The 17,799-nt window shown below is 43.8% G+C and overlaps 2 protein-coding genes across 3 annotated transcripts in view; one reads left to right on the plus strand and one right to left on the minus strand.

The window, feature by feature from the left end:
• VEPH1 (ventricular zone expressed PH domain containing 1) overlaps positions 1 to 17,799 on the minus strand; it is a gene marked incomplete at both ends in the record, with an annotated part of 85,584 nt that extends 67,785 nt beyond the window's left edge. For both annotated transcript variants that reach the window (XM_082487150.1, XM_082487149.1), the window contains 3 exons: positions 9,982 to 10,156; positions 15,133 to 15,348; positions 17,662 to 17,799. In XM_082487150.1, coding sequence (XP_082343276.1) covers positions 9,982 to 10,156; positions 15,133 to 15,348; positions 17,662 to 17,799 — 529 coding nt within the window. The remainder of the gene's footprint in view (positions 1 to 9,981; positions 10,157 to 15,132; positions 15,349 to 17,661) is intronic.
• Positions 425 to 5,766, plus strand: PTX3 (pentraxin 3; the record flags this gene model as incomplete). Its single annotated transcript, XM_082487109.1, has 3 exons — positions 425 to 572; positions 973 to 1,506; positions 4,902 to 5,766. The coding sequence occupies 3 exons, from the start codon at positions 425 to 427 to the stop codon at positions 5,513 to 5,515; spliced, it is 1,296 nt and encodes a 431-aa protein (XP_082343235.1). The 3' UTR covers positions 5,516 to 5,766.

Below are 17,799 nucleotides of genomic sequence, written 5' to 3' on the forward strand. Positions count from 1 at the left end.
ACAAACTAACATAACCGATGCAGCCAGCGCTCGTAGGCAGCGCACTCCGAGTGATTTCATCCCCCGCTCTCGCCCTCGCATGGCTGCACGTTGCAGCAATCTGCTCTCGGAGGGGAAGCGGCCGCTCGCAAGAGCAGCTTTCCCCGTTCCTTCCCCTCCGCGAGTCAGTATGTCTCCCCCCGGCGCAAACCTGGAGGGCTGGAATTGAGCAAGCTGCACGCCCCCTTCTCCTCTCAGCCAAAACCAACAGTCAGGAGTGCTCTTGTTACAACACTGGCACCGGCGTTGCTCATTCATTCAAGCCCAGGCGCTGGGAGCATTTATTAGGGGCTGGCTGCGTCTCGCTCGCAGTCTTGTCTCTGCTGAAGTCCGACATCGACTTTAGCTCCAGACAGCCCAGCTATTTTCAGGAAGCGGCTGGAGAATGCTGCCCCAAGAAATACTTTCTCTGCTTACGCTGTTCTGTGTTTTCAGGGCTTCTGTTTCTGTTCTGGATGAAGATGATGACTATGATCTCATGTATGTGAATCTGGATAACGAAATCGAAGGTCCAGTTCTTGGTACCGAGGAAAGTAAGTAGACTTAAACTAAATTTCTGTTAAGCACAGCACGGCGTTCTTTGTCGCTTAGCTCTTGTAACAGTTACAAACATTATTTCTTTTCAGAGGAAGAAGCGTGTGCTTGAACCAGCAGATTGTTACGGACAGCAAATGCTAAAGCACTTGGATGGCGTGCCTTGGAATTTGCTTTATACTCTCTATTTTTCAGCTTTCCTGCAAAAAACTGCTGATGACACGTAGTTTTAGAATTGCTATAATACACACTATTTTACTTTTTTATTTTGCTATAGAGGGCAACACACTGACAGTCTGAAGCACGTAAGCCTTGCACAGAACCAGATTTTGTCAAATACTCCTCCTGTTTAAAAACGTAAGTACAAAGGAACAGCAACATCTGTATCTTTCATTCCAGCTGTTTCGTGTGACTGCCAGCGAGAGCACACAGAGTGGGACAAGCTCTTCATCATGCTTGAGAACTCGCAGATGAAAGAGAACATGATGCTGCAGGCGATGGATGAGATGCTGAAGGTGGACCTGCAGACCCTGAAAGCAGAGCTGAGCCAACTCACCACCAACCTCGCGGGCACCTTCGCCAGCACGGTCGAGAAACTCACCTCCCACATCGCATCACAGGTAGAGCAGGCACTCGTGAGGAACAGTGACCACGTGGAAGAAGCCAAGAGGCTTCACGAGTCTGAGCAAGGAAAGGTTCTGGAGCACGTTCTGCTGCTGAGCCACAATGTGTCCAGCAGGCTCGGCCAGCTGGAGAGCGCTTGGCTGAGGAGGTCTGAGGCGGAGGCTCAGGAGACAGCTTTTCAGCAGGATAAATTCAGCCCCACCAGAGGAGACAATCTCATTTTGAACTCTCTGTGGAAAGAGCTACAGCAAACCAGAGCTGAACTGAAGGCATCGCAGAAGTGGGCGGCTCAGCACCTACTGCCAGCAGGTAAGTTCACGTGCGCTGTGCTTCACTGGAGAGCTCTCCCTGGTGGGCCCGTCCAAACAGACATTCTATAAACACTCCTCTTCACCACCTTCCTCCGCATGTGACTCCAAAGCGATCTTAGGAGCAGCACAGCAGCTTTGAGCAGTCTGTGCGTACAGGGAGGAAACCCATTAACTGCTTTCAAAAAAGAGGCGCTGAGCTTTTCAAACGTGGGATCAAAGGGTTTAATCAAAGTCCTCACAGAGGGTAAAGCAGCCACCCACCTAGGATCCCACCTCCTGCAGGCTCTCCCACATCAAAACATTTGTCAGGGAGCCACAAACACATTTTAAACACACCGATTTTGTTCTCTTACCTTTTACCTTCCCGGCTGGTAGCTCCTACACATACGCTCTAGTCACTGAGCTCCCCTGTTCTCTTCACGCATGTACCCACTCCTTCCTCTTCCTAAACGAAGGGCTGTCTCCTTCTCACCGACTCCAACTGCCCAAGAGCAGAGCTAGATCTGAGGACACACTGCTGATGTCAATGAGCTGAGCACACTTCCCACGGCGGAGAGGGCACATTCACTGCATGCAACTGTCAGGGCAGAATATTTCCTCAAGCACAGAAAAATTAGTAACACTGTGGTATTGTAGATTTGGGGTTTTTTTTCCCCCCTCCAAAATGTTTGCATTGGTCAGCAAGTGAGGTAGCCATGGAAAGATGAGCTCATATCTCAAATTTAATGACAAGAAGGAAAAAGTTTCAGGACAAGAGGAAATGGCCTCAATTTGCACCAGGGGAGGTTTAGGATGGATATTAGGAAAAATTTCTTCACCAAAATGGTTATCAAACATTGGAACAGGCTGCCCAAGGCACTGGTGGACTTGCCATCCCTGGAGGGATTTAAAAGACGGGTAGCTGTGGTGCTGAGGGACATGGGTTAGTGGTGGAGTTGGCAGTGTTGGGTCAGTGTTTGGACTCGATGATCTTAAAGGTCTCTTCCAACCAAAGCAATTCTATGATTCTAAATTTCATGTCAGTTTTTCTGTGCACAGTAATCTGACACCCAAAAAGCAGCTACAGCAACTTGGGTATGGCAGAGCAGAGCCCCATCTACTTAAATGTGGATGCAAAATTGCTACATGCACAACGTAACTACATTGAATACAACTCTGCCTAGCAAATAGCTATCACTGCGTGTCCTCTAAATATTAATATGTTTTTCACAACCATATTTTCCACAAACATAAGTTATTGCAGCTTAAAAACCCCACAGAAATCTGCACTCGCAGAATCCCGTGGGTGCGTGGGAACGGGCAGTTAGACCGGCCTCGCCAGCGACCCTCGGCAGCACCACCAGTGTAAGCCCTGACGCGGCTGAGCAAGAAGGAGCGCTTCTTGTGACAGCTAAAGCGAAGGCAACAGCTCATGCAAGCCTATTACAATACAAAGCGTTTTACAATTGTTCTGCCGTGCTTGATGTAAGCTATCTGACATGAATCTATCCTTTCACGTAGGGCACGGATTCAGCTTTATAAGTAAATTGCTTTTACTCCTTCACTTCTCGCAACACTTCAATAGTATTTGTGTACTGGGAGTAGATCTTGCAGCATATTCCTTTTTTTTTTTTTTGCCCAAACACATGAATCTTGCCTTCCAGAAAGCATGATCTCATCCTTTATCCCGCTCCTGTAACACGGCCAGCCTTGCAGCCAGCTACTCTGCGCTAGGTGAGAGTAAAAAACTCGATCAGCATTAAGGATCTCGGTCTCATCGGTGGAAATCCGCATTATTTCCACTGGTTCCTACGCGGTTTTGTAGAAAGTGTTCTTATTTTTTAATTTAAAGGATACATTTTTAAGTACTTCCAGAGTCTCTCTCTGGAATTTTTTTTTCAAGGGAATTTTTAGCAACTGACTTTAATTTCTCACATCTTGAATTACTGCCAGCCATACTCGAGGGATTTCCTAATCACACTTTTTGTTCTTCAGTGAGGCTGTTTTTAATTTTGTTTAGACCTTGATAATAAAGCCTGAAAGCTCGCTAATTAAAAGCTTTTTCACAATATAGTGTTTCTAAGTAGCATTTTAAGGAGTACCCCCAGCAGTTGCTCGTTGCTCCTGCCCCTCCTCAAAAGGGCCAATGAAGGAATGTAAAATCCACTCAAAGTTGAAAGGAAGCAGCCTATGAAATAACACAGCAGCGCAATCCTGGAGGACACAAAGAGTCCTTCATTCACTGAAGCAGAAATTTCCACACACAGTTTAGACATTTTAGATCCTCCAGCTTGTTTAAACAGGAAATGAACCCGCTTAATTGTAGAAGGGGGCTGCTTTCTCCCTGTGTCGGTTGGAATATTCAGTTATATACGACTCGGAACAGCACATAGAATACCAAAAGTGGCTTGGGTTTAGCGATCGTCAGTTACTTTTTTAAGTTTCATACATTTCTGTTAGTGCTTTTAACTAATCGAATTTCTATTATCACTATATTGATTAATTGGAGATGAGAGATGAACTGTTTTAAAAATATCAGTCGTCTTACGCGTTTCCCGTGCTTAATCAGTGCACACGAAAGTTACTGACCAATAGCCCTAAAGGCAGGGTCAGAAAAGGCAGTCATTACAATAAATAAGCAAACACATCTCAGCATGCTTCTGCCAACGCTCCCGGCGCCCGCTTTTCAGTAGCCCCTGTCCCCTTCCCCTCTGCTGCCCAGTTAGACATGGGACAACCGCAGGACACTGCGTAACTGGTGGTGACACAGCTACCCAGCGGCTCCATTTCCGCAGCCGTCTCGCACTACTACCCCAGGAACGGCACGGAATCCAAACCTGCCATTTGATAGATCGCTGAACCCATGCCCTCACCGTAACATTGCTGTTTGCATCACTCTGTACTGAAAAAGAACACGGAGGTTAAAACAAGACCTAAATGAAACAGAAAGACCACCACCCAACATAATTACCTGATGTAAAGTGCTAATTTCTCTAGGTGACCCAGCAAAAGAGCAGCTTTCCTAGGAGGTATGTCAGAGCAGAAGGCACCTGCCCTGCACAGACCTTCAGGGAAGCCCAACTTCCCACGGCAAGCACCAGGGCAGACGGGCAGCATCAAACCTAGATGTCACTTTGCATGGCACAGGATGACACGATACACTACTTTTGCAATGAGGGAGAAGCCAAACCTTGTTCCTGCAGCCTGATTAGCCCCTAGACCCACGGCCGTGTGTTAGGCAAATTCATCCATCAGGTCTGACAGCTTCTTCAAAGCATCCTACATACCATGGGATGAGCTGAGCTCTCAGCTCCCTTTGAGAAGCCCAGGAGCGAGAATACATCAAGGGTCCCGACTGTGCACGTACAAATAGAACAGTTTTGATTTACCTAACAATCTTTCTAACTTTTTCAGGGTGTGAAACAGCAATTCTATTCCCCATGCGTTCAAAAAAGATATTTGGGAGCGTCCACCCGACTGCCGGAATGACTCTTCACTCCTTTACTGCTTGTATCTGGATCAAGGTGACTGAGGCTTTGGACAAAACTATTGTCTTCTCCTACGGAACCAAGTTCAATCCATACGAAATCCAGCTTTATCTCAGCCGGGAGTCTGTAGTGCTTGTTGTTGGGGGTGACCAGCACAAGTTAGCTGTCAAAAATGTAGTTGTTCCTGGGAAGTGGATCCATCTCTGCGGCGCATGGAGCTCAGAGAATGGATCTGCATCTCTGTGGGTGAAGGGAGAGCTTGCAGCCACTGCCTTGGACATTGCCGACGCTCATACTGTGCCAGACGGAGGTATTTTGCAGATCGGTCAAGAAAAGAACGGCTGCTGCATTGGAGGTGGATTTGATGAAGCTTTAGCCTTCTCTGGAAAATTAACTGGCTTTAACATGTGGGACAGAGTGCTCAGCGCCAAAGAGATCGCAGCACAGAGCGGAGAAGATGCGTGCAGTATCAGGGGCAACATCATTGGGTGGGGGGTCACAGAAGTTTTGCCATACGGAGGGGCCCAGTATGTTTCTTAAGTTCTGGCAAGGCAGTTTCTGAAGCAGAGAATGTATTTCATGAAAAGCTGAACACCAATACGTACAAGTAACCAGAGCCGTAGGAGCCCGTGTCTCTTGAATTCCCAAGGAAGATTAGTGTTGCAAGTTTACAAAATGAGGTACTGTGGGGATTTGACCTCTGCCTGCTGATTTGGCAAAACACTGAAAAAAAAACAAAAAACAAAACAAACCAAAAAAACAAAAACACATCAAGGCACGACATTGAAAAAGCTGTTCCTGAGGTCAGGCGACTGCTGTCTCTCTAGCGGAGTGTTTTTTGATGTACGAGGGCCACTGTGGACATTTTTGAGCAGAACGGTGCTCCTGGCATCCCTGCTGAAACAAACACGTTGGGTATCCAGCTGACCAGTCTCTGAGGAACAGACGTAAGGCTGCGCATCTTTCCGGCTCCTCCAGTCATTGGTTTTTATAGCGCTAATGTGAATTTTACAGAGGAACCACATAAGCCAAGAACTGTGTTGTCTATTAATCATTGGTAGTAATTTGTAGGCTGTAACAAAACTAGCTCCTTGTTTAAAGCATTATTTATGCCACAGATTGACCTAACATATAAAAGTAATATTCCCCATCATAATCTGATGTTACATTTGGAGAAAATGCAGCTGTATTATATTGTAAATCGACTTTGTAATAATTTTATTGAAATTATTTTTGTAAAGTTGTTCTGTAAATAAAGATACTTAACTAAAATGCTTCCACGCTTCTCATGAACTGAAACTCGGAAAGTAAGTACCAATTGGGAATTTTTCCATGTTTTGAACCACATAATTTTAGCTGCTAATAGAAAAAGAACATAAATATCAACATCTCATACCGAGATGGAAATCCAAGCGTTAACCAGAGACGGCTTTAAAGGCCCATCATGATAACAATCCCTCTTGTGAACGCTGCCATATGCAAGGATCTGCCACTTGAGGAGTTTTCCCATGTGGACATGGTCAATTGTACAGGAGAGGCGCTTTGACATGCTGACACACATGCGTTGACCTGAGGCCACGCTAGCACGGCACTTGGCAGTTGAAGGAAGGATTGGTTTTGAGATATCCCCAAATAAAAACCAATCAGAGCCCCATGCATAATACTGGCCATCCAATAAGGACATACTCAGTTTTAAAATACATTTAGATATCCAAAGTAACCAACTTGTTTGATGCTAAAAGGAGGTTTGTGCAAGGCAGAACTGATGACAGTGGCTTTCTTCTCTCACACTTATCCAAAAATCCAATAAAACCTAGGGCTGGATACAGCGCATAAGAAGCAGATGCAGAGAGCCAGGACACTGGTGGTGATTTGTGTGTAGAAAACAGAGCAGAAGTAGACAGTGATGAATAGTTATTCTCTGGATATGTAACCACTTATGACAAGAACAATTATTCACTACCTTTTGAAGTCCCTGAACAAGTTATCGTGGAGAATGTCTTATTCGAAGCAATTCTTATTTCCACTGAAAGCAGCCCACCCTTCTGCTCTATTCACACATTTCTCTTTCTCATTCTCTACAGATGTCCTAAAGACCACACTTTGAAAAGTTTCTTGACATGTTCCTGCTATGATTATTCCTGAATACAATGCAGCTACCAGATCCTTCCTTCCACGATACAAAAGTAGTAAGAAAAAGCTATGACAAGGTAATTTCTATTTTACCATGCCATTCAAGGGAGTTGTACTTCATATCTAAAGTTATATGATCTGCTCCAAAGTTTTGGCAACACTGTTCATCTAAGGTAAAAATAACTGCTCCAATTGCTGGAATTTCTCCTATTACGCTGCAATAAAAAGGTATTTAAATTATAAATACTTAGTAGTAAGTACGACAAAAATCCCTTACTAAGTAGTATCTGCAAATAACCTTAACTACCGAACAATGAAAGATTACCTCTGTTCATCTGCTCTCAGCCAGAAAACAGATCTTCTGAGTTAATAAAAACACTTGAGGTCCCACCATTGTGCAAGGGCAAAACCACTCTCAAATCCTCTTTCCGTTCAGTGCCCTCCATTAAATGAAAACAAATGTCTGTGAAAAGCAGGAGAATAAGAAAAATCCTCTAAAAGATTACCAGAAGTCCTTTCTGGCTGCTTTTCTTACCGTACCTCATACCTGAAATACTTTGTCTTGGAAATAGCCTTTCCCTATCTCTGTTCTGGTTTGGCAGATGACCAAACGCAAAGCCAGTCCTTTCATTCTCACTGACTCAGCTGGAAAACTCTCCTCTTTCCAATTGCTTTGCTCTTTCTTTATCACCTCTGCAGACCAGCAAAGCTTTCCCACAGCCCAGTCCCCTCCTGCCCAGCATCACAAGTCACCTCCGTCAGCACGCTTCTCTTTCCTTACTAGCTTAACTATATTTTCCTTTGTCAACAGTTACTTTGCCCGTTTGGAAAACACCAAGTGAATAGTATTTTGGGGGAGTTTGGGCTCCAAATATTGAAAAGCAACTGTGACCCTGCTCTTGCACTACAAACGTAGAAATGAAGGAGCAAGCGCAAGACATGCCTGCCTGGAGTATGTTCCAGTCCCCAGTTCTGCTCTCGAAGAAGCCTCTGTGGAACGCAACATCCACATCCCTTGCCTGAGCTCCTCTGGAAGGTGAAGCAGCCATGGGACTCTCAGATTACAGCAACAACTGCCAGGTAGTTTTGCTGTAGTCCCCTGGAAACGGGAATAAATCTGCCTGATCCCTTATGCTGATGGAAGGTATCAGCACAGGGCCTGTCAGCATCGCGGGCACGGTACGGACATCTGCATGTTTAGAAGCTGAGTTCACACTAACTGGAGCAGAGTAGTTAAACACTCTTTCTATAGAGCTCGTTCTTAGCTAAGAAGATAAGAAACTGATCATGCAGCCAAACAGTTGCCCCAAGTAATCAAAAAATACAGTTAGCTCTCAAACACTTGCCGGCAACGGGCCAAAGTCTATTATCAGTCTCAGCGGTGCCACAAGGCTCAGCCCCGTCTGCGCAGCACCCGAACAAGGCCCTTTGTCTCCCTGCTGCTTTGTCAATCCATCCTCAGCGGCTTATCCTCCTGCTTCCCTCCTCCCTTCAGCAAACACTCAGTCTTTAAGCGTGGTTCTTAGCCCACTGCAAACCAACCTTTTCAGGCCTGAAATACTAATTATGTACGGTGCAATTAAGCCACTACGCAAAACAGAGCACTTTGCCTATTCAGAGTGCCCTCTTCCAGTCTGGAATTTCCAAATCTGATGTCCACAGCAACACCTGCTGGTAGAATAACACAAATACACAAAAACAAGAGCAACAGTCACGATGAAACCTTCAATTATGGGTATTAATCACTTTTCCTAACACTACGACTACACCAAAAGCCCTGTTTCACTTTATTTCTTTCTATTAATAGCACTGCATTACAAGTGGTAACGCACTATGTTAACTCATAAATACTAATCTCACAAGTCTTAAAAGAATTATCCATGTGGCTCTGTAAGTTGTTAGTAATATTCTGTTCTTGGACTCTACTCAATTAGTATTATCACATAGCTCATACATATTTATCACATTTATCACACATTTGTCCTTAAACAAAGCAGACAAATATGCAAACTCTTACCATAATGTCTTAACAACAAAATTACTTTCTAGCTTAGCTGTCCCTCCCCCTAAAAATAACTACACTCCATTTTTTTAATAAATAAAGAATGCACACATTTAATTTGAGGGCTTAACATCTTCATAACAATGTTCTTGGAATAATTAGACAGCTATTGCTACTTACTGCTATTACCCATACTTGAAGAAAAGCAAACAGTGATTTTACTACTGCAGTAGCACTGAATTGCAACAAATACTGTGAACTTTACTACTTCAACTAAATTGGACTTCCTCTTGTAGAGGTATGAATATTTTTGTCTTTTTAAACCACAAAAGCAAAACGTACAGCTTTTAGTAACAATATTCTATGTAAAGCTAATAACGTAGGCAAAATTAAGGAACCGCTACAAAGCTTTTATATCTTACATCTGACTATTTTGCCACAGAATGGGATTCATTTCATCCCCATTTGTATCTTGGAGTATTGCCAGTGACACTAATAGAAAGGATGAGAGCCCAGTAACTAGTGTCTTATATCACGGCTTACAATTTGAAGTCCATTAATACGATATACTAACAAGTATAGATGTATTTCCTGCCCTATGGGTCACCCAATCTATAATGAAATTCCACAGGCAACAAGGTTCAGTAAATTCATGCGTTCTTGAAAGGTCTTCCTTGGTATAGTCTGTTATTAGATCATGTCTAACATGTTTTATCATGTTTATAGATACGTCCATATGCGTGCTTTATGCATACATGTCTCATACATGTTTTTACATACGTGTTTGTTCGTACATATGCCTAATACAGCCTAACTGCCCTAACGGTGGCCATGCTGCAGGACTAAAGCCAACACCTTGGGGTGTTCGTACCTTGAAGGACACTTTTGACAATGGTGTCTGTGTGATCAGCCAGCAGATCCGCTTTAGCGATTGCAGCCAGGGATAGGTAACTTGACATGTTTCTGCACAGTTCCTTATTGCCCCTCTGAAGAAATTTCACCGCCACTGGGACAGCTAAGGCCATTACTGGAGGTCGATTGTAATTCTGTAAACACATGAAAAAACACACTGAAAAATAAGCAGCTAAAAAAATTATTAGAACAAAGTCTCATGCTGATCAGCGTAGGAAAAAAAAATAAAATCAAAACAACAGGAAAAAAAGAACAAACAAAAAAACATATCAAGAAAGGTTATGCTTTGGTAACATTTGGTAACACCACTGAAAGCAGACTTCAAAGAAAGAGAGAGTAAGGAAATTTAGAAGTACTGCACCAGGAGATGCTAGTAACACACCTATTTTTATCTTCTCCAAGAGAAGAAAACATGATATTAAGTGCATGAGTTAAATGTTAACTGCTGTAACATTTCTAACAAGACATTTTTTGTTTGGTGCTCTCAGAGAAGTCAGCAGAAACTGTATCCATCATCCACAGAGTGAGTAATTTTCATCCCAAAGCGTAGGAAACACCTCAGAGCAGTCACTCATGCTGTTGACTGGTAAATATCGCTCCCTGCAGGAAGGGCCACATTGCTGCTCCTTGGTCCTGCGTCCCCGTGACCTGCCCCACTCCGCCGTCCAGCCCCGAGCAGGGCAGCCCAAGGTGCAGGCGCAGAGTCATGGCTCAGGAAAGCTCCGTTCCAAGCCTGGGTAAACCTTCCCCAGCACAGGTCACAGCTTCCCTCATCTAAATCGAAGTGCGTTACTACTCAAAGTTTTGGCCTGTCTTTGTGCTGGCAGAGACCATGCGAAGAAACAACCCGTCTATTCCCAGAACAGGATCTCACGCTAAGCCACTGGGACTAAATCAAAGGCAAACTGGTAAATGAGGAAAAGAGTACGCATGAGTACTGGGAGACTTGCTCACAGGGTAATAGAATCACAGAATGGTTTGTGTGGGAAGGGACCTTAAAGCCCCCCCAGTGCCACCCCCTGCCCCGGGCAGGGCCACCCCCCCCCAGCCCAGGCTGCTCCCAGCCCCGTCCAACCCGGCCTTGAACCCCTCCAGGGATGGGGCAGCCACAGCTTCTCGGGGCAACCTGCCCCAGGGGCTCACCGCCCCCACAGCCGAGAATTTCTTCCTCAGATCTCATCTCAATCTCCCCTCTTCCAGTTTGAGGAGATTCCCCCTCATCCTATCACTCCATGCCCTTGTAAAAAGTCCCTCCCCAGTTCTCCTGGAGCCCCTTTAGGCACTGGAAGGTGGCAATAAGGTCTCCCCGGAGTCTTCTCTTCTCCAGGCTGAACAACCCCAACTCCCTCAGCCTGTCCTCATAGAACATATGCTGTCAATACAACAGCTTTGGTACTGATCATCAGTCTTCCTCTAATAATAATTTAGATTTCCTTTTGATGTCCCTGCTCATTGCAGGGGGTTTTGGACTAGATGACCTTAAAGGTCCCTTCTAACCCAAACTATTCTATGATTCTTAAACTCCAGTCAATTTTTCTGAACAATGGGATCAACGGGAATTTTTCAAGGCAGCTAACTTCTGTCCTCAAAGTGGTACCAAGCTTCAGTGATCTCATGGCTATCTGCACGTGCACTTCAGTTTTGACATTAAGGTCAGAAAAGGTTTTCTGCAACTATTTGTATACATGCGATTATGTGCTTAGACCATACACAGCTATTGCCCATTAAGTTTCCATACATAACTGCCCTTGAAACCAGTAGGATATGTTTCTGTGTAACTGAGGACCTGCGTTTTCCTGGAGCCTCCTTAATCAGTGCTTTTCTCTCATCTTCACTCAGTTTTGAACATCTCTTTGAAACTGGAGTACATCACCGTTTTTGAAAATAATCCTGCAATACGATTATATTTAATTAGCATCTGAAATCACAGGCAGCCACTGGAACCCAGATGTTTCGGAAAGCAACAAAATAGTGCAAAGAAAGGCAGTCCAGACTTAACACATGCTCATTCTGGAGCAGCACTGAAAAAAAAAAATAATTTAGACCTGAAAAAACCAAACTTGTTGTTCCATATACCCTGCTAGGTTGCCTCCTAGGCCAGCTCTGCCTCCATCAGCAGTAACTGCCTTTGCCATTAGCCTCACGGAGAGCAGGACTCACCCTAATTACGGCTGCATTGTGCTACTCAATGAATGCAAGAGCCCAGTTTAACCCACTACGAGGATTTTTCCTTGCAACAGAGACCTGCCAAGCAGCAGGGCGCTGCAGCCGCTGCGGGACAGTGCCTCTCTGCCAGCCCCTAAGGAAGAAGGGGCTGCAGCAACTCCTAGGTGTCAAGATAGCTCACCACAGCAACTGCCATATGACCAAAAGCTGCGTCTTTAATGAGAAAAGCCCTTAAAATGAACAGAGCTTTATGCAACAGCATGTTTAAATCATCATAATGCCTCATTATATTTGGCTGAGAGGCACTACTTAGTAGGAGCCAAATTCTGCCTCCAAGTTATACTCTGGGACTCCACACAGAAAGAACGGGAAGATAAGGTTTGGCCCTCTGACTATGATTTCAAAGATCTAAGAAAATTCCAAAGAAGGACTTTATTTTTTTTTTCCCTACAATAAAGATAAAATACTTAGTTAAGAAAAGGTTTGAATTCAGATGGAAAGGAGAAAGGTTTCATTTGTTCCATTATAAATATCAGAGCATGAATGCACACTTATGAAAATGTGAAGGTGACAATGAAAAACAGATTTCAATAATACGATACAGTGATGTTTGCAAACCTCGGGGACCTCCCTGCTGCTAATATCAACAGAAACATGCTGTGAGATTCAACCCAGCTGTCAGATATTCATTACTACTTCAACTATCCCCCACGTACCGTATAAAAACTCATTTTATGTCTTCTTTCTTTTTTTTTTTTTTTTAATGCAAAGGAACTTGTTGATAATAGTTCTGTTTCAGGGAGCAGTAAATGTACTTTCATAACTTTCTCATTTCATTTCAGTGAACTCCTTTCTTGAAGTAATCTGCACCACAGGCACAACCCCTAAACCATCTGGACACGAGCTAGCTTGATTTAGGCACACAGTTGCCAACAGCACAGACTGAAAGCTTAGACAAGCCATTGCACACTTTAGTATTCTCATGAAATACAATTTCTAAAGTACCACAAAGACAAAATATGATTTTACAGTGTACAGTCTCTCATCGGGAAAGTTTAGGCTGTGCTGCTACTGGTATCCAAATCCAGTTACTGTCTCACCTCCAGGGACACAAGACAGAACAGGAGATGAGGCCACATCTCCAGGAACGCGTTGCCTATCAGACAGCGTGGTCGCTGCCAAAGCCCTCATTCACAGAGGGAGGCAGAGGGAACACAACCAACCCCCAATATACCACTGACCTTCATCGATGTGTTGCTGTGCCCTGCGCTGGGGTGCAGCTTATGGATCACGGCTCAGGGATGCCAGCGCAGTGCAGAAGAAATCTTCCTAAGCCTCACCCACAGCCTTGACCAAAGGTCTGGCTAGAATAAACCTCTACGCTTCCCAAACCAAAATAGCCAAGAACCTCGGCTTCAGAAAAAGAGATTTTTCCTTCCTTTAATATTTTGCTATAGTATACTTTTTTGTGCCTCTTCAGAGTGACAGACCAAGGGTAAACAGAACTAAACATTATAAAGTAAAATTTAATTGACGCAAATTCAGCATTGATTTTTTTTTTTTTTTTTTTAACTCTTTGTTTCTTCTGGACTTTAAAGACTTTCAGCCAAACTAGATGAGGAACCTCAACAAGTCTATGGAACAACATATGGTACAAGGGGCTAACAATACCTTTCATGGGACAGTGACATACTTGTGCCACCATCACTTGAATTTTTATAATGAAAGAACAACAAAAAAAAAAACCCTCACATCCGATTTAAGAGGCAGAGGTAAAGGCGGCAGATATGAAACAGGGGACATACTGCAAATAGCAACTGTTTCTCCATGTGACATGGAACGGGTCCCCATTAATTGTACCCACAGCTGAAACTCCAGAAAAAACCCTGATTTCTGCTTCCAGTTAGGTAACTATGCACATAGGTTTACCTATTGGTCTCTCCAGTGTATTATATCACTTTCCCAACGAGGAACAATATTGTGCCTGCAGTCCTGGCTAAAAAAAAAAACCAAACTCAAGACCCACAAAAAAAAAACACCCCCAAACTCACCCTGATTTAATACCACTTTGCCCCTTCCTCCTCATTTAAATGGTTTTTTGCCCTCAGCTTACTTTCTTGGAAAGCCTTGGAATAGCCTATTCTTACCCCCAAAACGCTGCTATATACTAAGATGTCTTCTTTTTAGTCTTGCATTCACAGGGAGCGATAGTTCATAGACTACTGAGTTCAAATAGGACCCAATTCCAGCTGTTCTTCTAGCAAATGCTTTTGGGACCTAAATACTTTTTCCATCGTGTTGGTGCTGCCTCCAACGTTTAGTAAAATATTCTAAGAAATTATTCCAGCGCTCCTGGTGAGAGCATAACTTCTTTCTAGTCCCCTAAATACAGTAGTAGCAATTGGATTTTAGTTTAGAAGTCAGTTTTCTGTGTTGTATCTGGACTCAGCTTTTACAAACAAAACATTAAGGGAGATTCTCCTTACTGACAGCATATCTAATGACCTACATTTCGTATCATTAAAATCTCTTTGGCATTTTGTTGCTTTCCAAAATGATTCGAAAGAATAACCTCTTCCCACATATTAAGTGCTTTCAAATGAATCTTTCTCTAACCACAGAAAATCATAGCCCTATGTCTCCCACTTTAATAGTTACATAAAATGCAAATACTTAGAATTAATGAAGAATTAATGAAATCTGGCACTAAACATTCAAGACACTTCTAAAGATAAGGAAGCTGCCAAAACTTTTGATTCACTGCAACAGATGCCATATACAGGTACTAATACACATTAACATTTGGGGTCATATTCTTGGTTTTAAACAAATGCAACCATGCCCACGCATCCTCGGAAAACAGAAGTACAACTGCATTTTAAAAGATAAAACCAATAACAGCCAATGAATGCATTACACTCCCTTGCTTTCAGTGGAGTCTTACCTGCAAGATACAGCTCATGATATCAGACGCAATTTTTGCATGTGGTGTATCCTCATCTTTTCCAGAAGGCTTCAGGTTATGCTCTAGACACGACTCCCAGAGCGCCACGAGGGCTTTCCCATGCTTTTCTATGGACGCCGTCTCCCTGATGGCCGTGGTGATGCGAGTGATGCAGATTTCCACCACGGCCTGGTCGTTGTCATTGGTCTGGTAGTCCTGGTTCAAATGGAAAGATGTTTGCCAATGAATGCCCATGCTTTTCAAGGACCTCACAAAATTAGCCTGAAGACATGAAGTTTTTGTAACTGTCCAGTGTCCACTTTCTCACTTCCACCTTTACAATGAACATTTAGTGTGATTTAACACAGAAAATTAGTCATCCCATAGACAATTCGCTGTCTCGAGTCTTAATTCTCATTATTGTAAAGGTATGGATTACGTTATCAAATGATTTTTAGTAGTCTGTCTTGACCAGGGATTGCAGCCACACACCTTAGACCCGCTCGCACAGGCCTCTTCTCCCATACCCCTCCTAAAACTGAAACTGGAATTGTTATTGTATCAATACATAGAGCCAAATACAGCATCCCAGATATTTCACATCATGGCAAGTCCCTGATGTAAACATAGTTAGTTTCAATTAGTATCAATGTAACATGAATAAAAGTTAATGAAATAGGCTTTATCACAAAATCCTGTAATCCCCCGTAATCACCGACCCAGATGCCACATGGATATAAAACAGCAGCGCTTTGCTGTAACGTAGAAGACCCAGAACACTCAATCACTGTCCCTTGGTCTAACCTATGCTATTCCACCCTAAAAAAGTAATGAAGAGAAAAGGCAGACCAAAGTATTAACCTAAAGTGATTTTTTTTGCCAGATAAAGCACAGTCATTTTTAAGGGGCTGGAGCCAAGTTCAGCAGCAGCTTGGAGAAATACAACTCCAGGGTCAGCTCCAGGGGCTCTGCACTGCAGCGTGGCATGAAGGTAGAAGAAGGTAGATTTAGATTAGATATTAGGAAGAAATTTTTCACTCTGAGGGCGGTGAGCCCCTGGCACAGGCTGCCCCGAGAAGCTGTGGCTGCCCCATCCCTGGGGGTGTTCAAGGCCGGGTTGGACGGGGCTGGAAGCAACCTGGGCTGGGGGGAGGTGTCCCTGCCCGGGGCAGGGGGTGGCACTGGGGGGGCTTTAAGGGCCCTTCCAACCTAAACCATTCTGTGAGTCTATGACAGTGTATCACAGGCAGAAGCCGTGACGTTTGGGTCAGTCTCAAAGCAGTTCTCTGCCTTTATTCACAGCCAGCCCTCTACAAGCTTTGCTTGGTGCGACAGAAAACCCATGCACTTATTAAAAAAAGAAAACACACTTTCTTTTGTATAAGATTACCTATTGATAGAGGCGACCGAGTTATCAGCCGCTGGCTGGAACGGCACAAGAGCAAAGCCCTGGCGAGCGCCGCAGTCGCTGGCTGTGCATGGACACAGAGAGCAGAGGGGACCTGTCCGCACAGCTGTGAAAATCCTCACGTTTGGGGGAAAAAAAACCAAAACATCTGCACCTCTCTGCCAAATCCAGACTGCTCAGACAGCGCTGGAGCAGCTCCCTGATCTCCAGAGCCCTCTGGTGGGAATCGCCGCTCAGCAGCTTGGTCGGGGATGGTGAAGCTCTGCAGATGCTTCAGCTGCTTAATGCAGAGTGGGGTGTTTGTACAAACATTTTGTGGTGAATTCAGGCATGTTCTCTCAAAAAGTATATTAGGGGGAATTTGTGTAATATTGCTGATAATCTGCAGTTAGGGGAGTCGAAGTACATCACAAAGAGCAGAGGCAATGGCCAAAATAACTTGATTAATGTTCTGAAAGACTGTGCAGACGTAATTGCTGTCAAAGAAATGACCAGAGAGAAGAGGCAGTGAACAGTGGCTGCCCTGATGGATGAGTCAGTTCTTGTTGCAACCGGCAACACCGTGATCAATGCTCTGAGAGTCAGAGGTTCACATGTTGCCAAAGTTGATTTCTAAAATCACGTGCTATACAAAATGTGAGAAAGCACAGTTGTGAGAACACGTACATGTTGCTAATTGAATTTCCTAAGGCTCAAAAAATATTTTCCCTTCCCTTCAGCAGACTGGAAGCAGGAAGGATGAAGAGCTTTTATCTTTTTTTTTTGGACAGCACTTTTAAAGAGTTTCCCCAAATCTGTGAGCCTACCATCATTCAGAACACTTTCTGCTGCAAACAGAATATACACTATACGTACAGAGTACCTGTAACCTCCTGTTAATCTTTAATATGCCCCAAATAACTATTTAATAAAAGTTATGATAAAGATGAACTTGAAATATCTTTAAAGGAAATGCAGCTAGTGGGAACTGGATTTGGTTACCACATTTTTAAGTCACACTTTGCTCAGCAGTCTTGAGTTTTGTTTAGCAACTTAAACTTTCTATGTCCCTGTCTCTAATATTTTATTTACACAACACATTTAATCTCATGAAAAATTATTAAGGACAGTGTTTCACTTACCGCAGATGAACTAATTATTCTTATTTGCTCAAGAGCTTCTGAAAGGCTTCCTTCGATTTCAGCATCCTCTAAGGAGAAAAGATCCCCTGCACGTGAAAGGTCCTTTTGTGCCAAAACCAGCCCAAACAGATGATGCAT

This window comes from Vanellus vanellus, assembly GCF_965231255.1.
Source record: "Vanellus vanellus genome assembly, chromosome: 8".
Lineage (NCBI taxonomy): Eukaryota > Metazoa > Chordata > Aves > Charadriiformes > Charadriidae > Vanellus > Vanellus vanellus.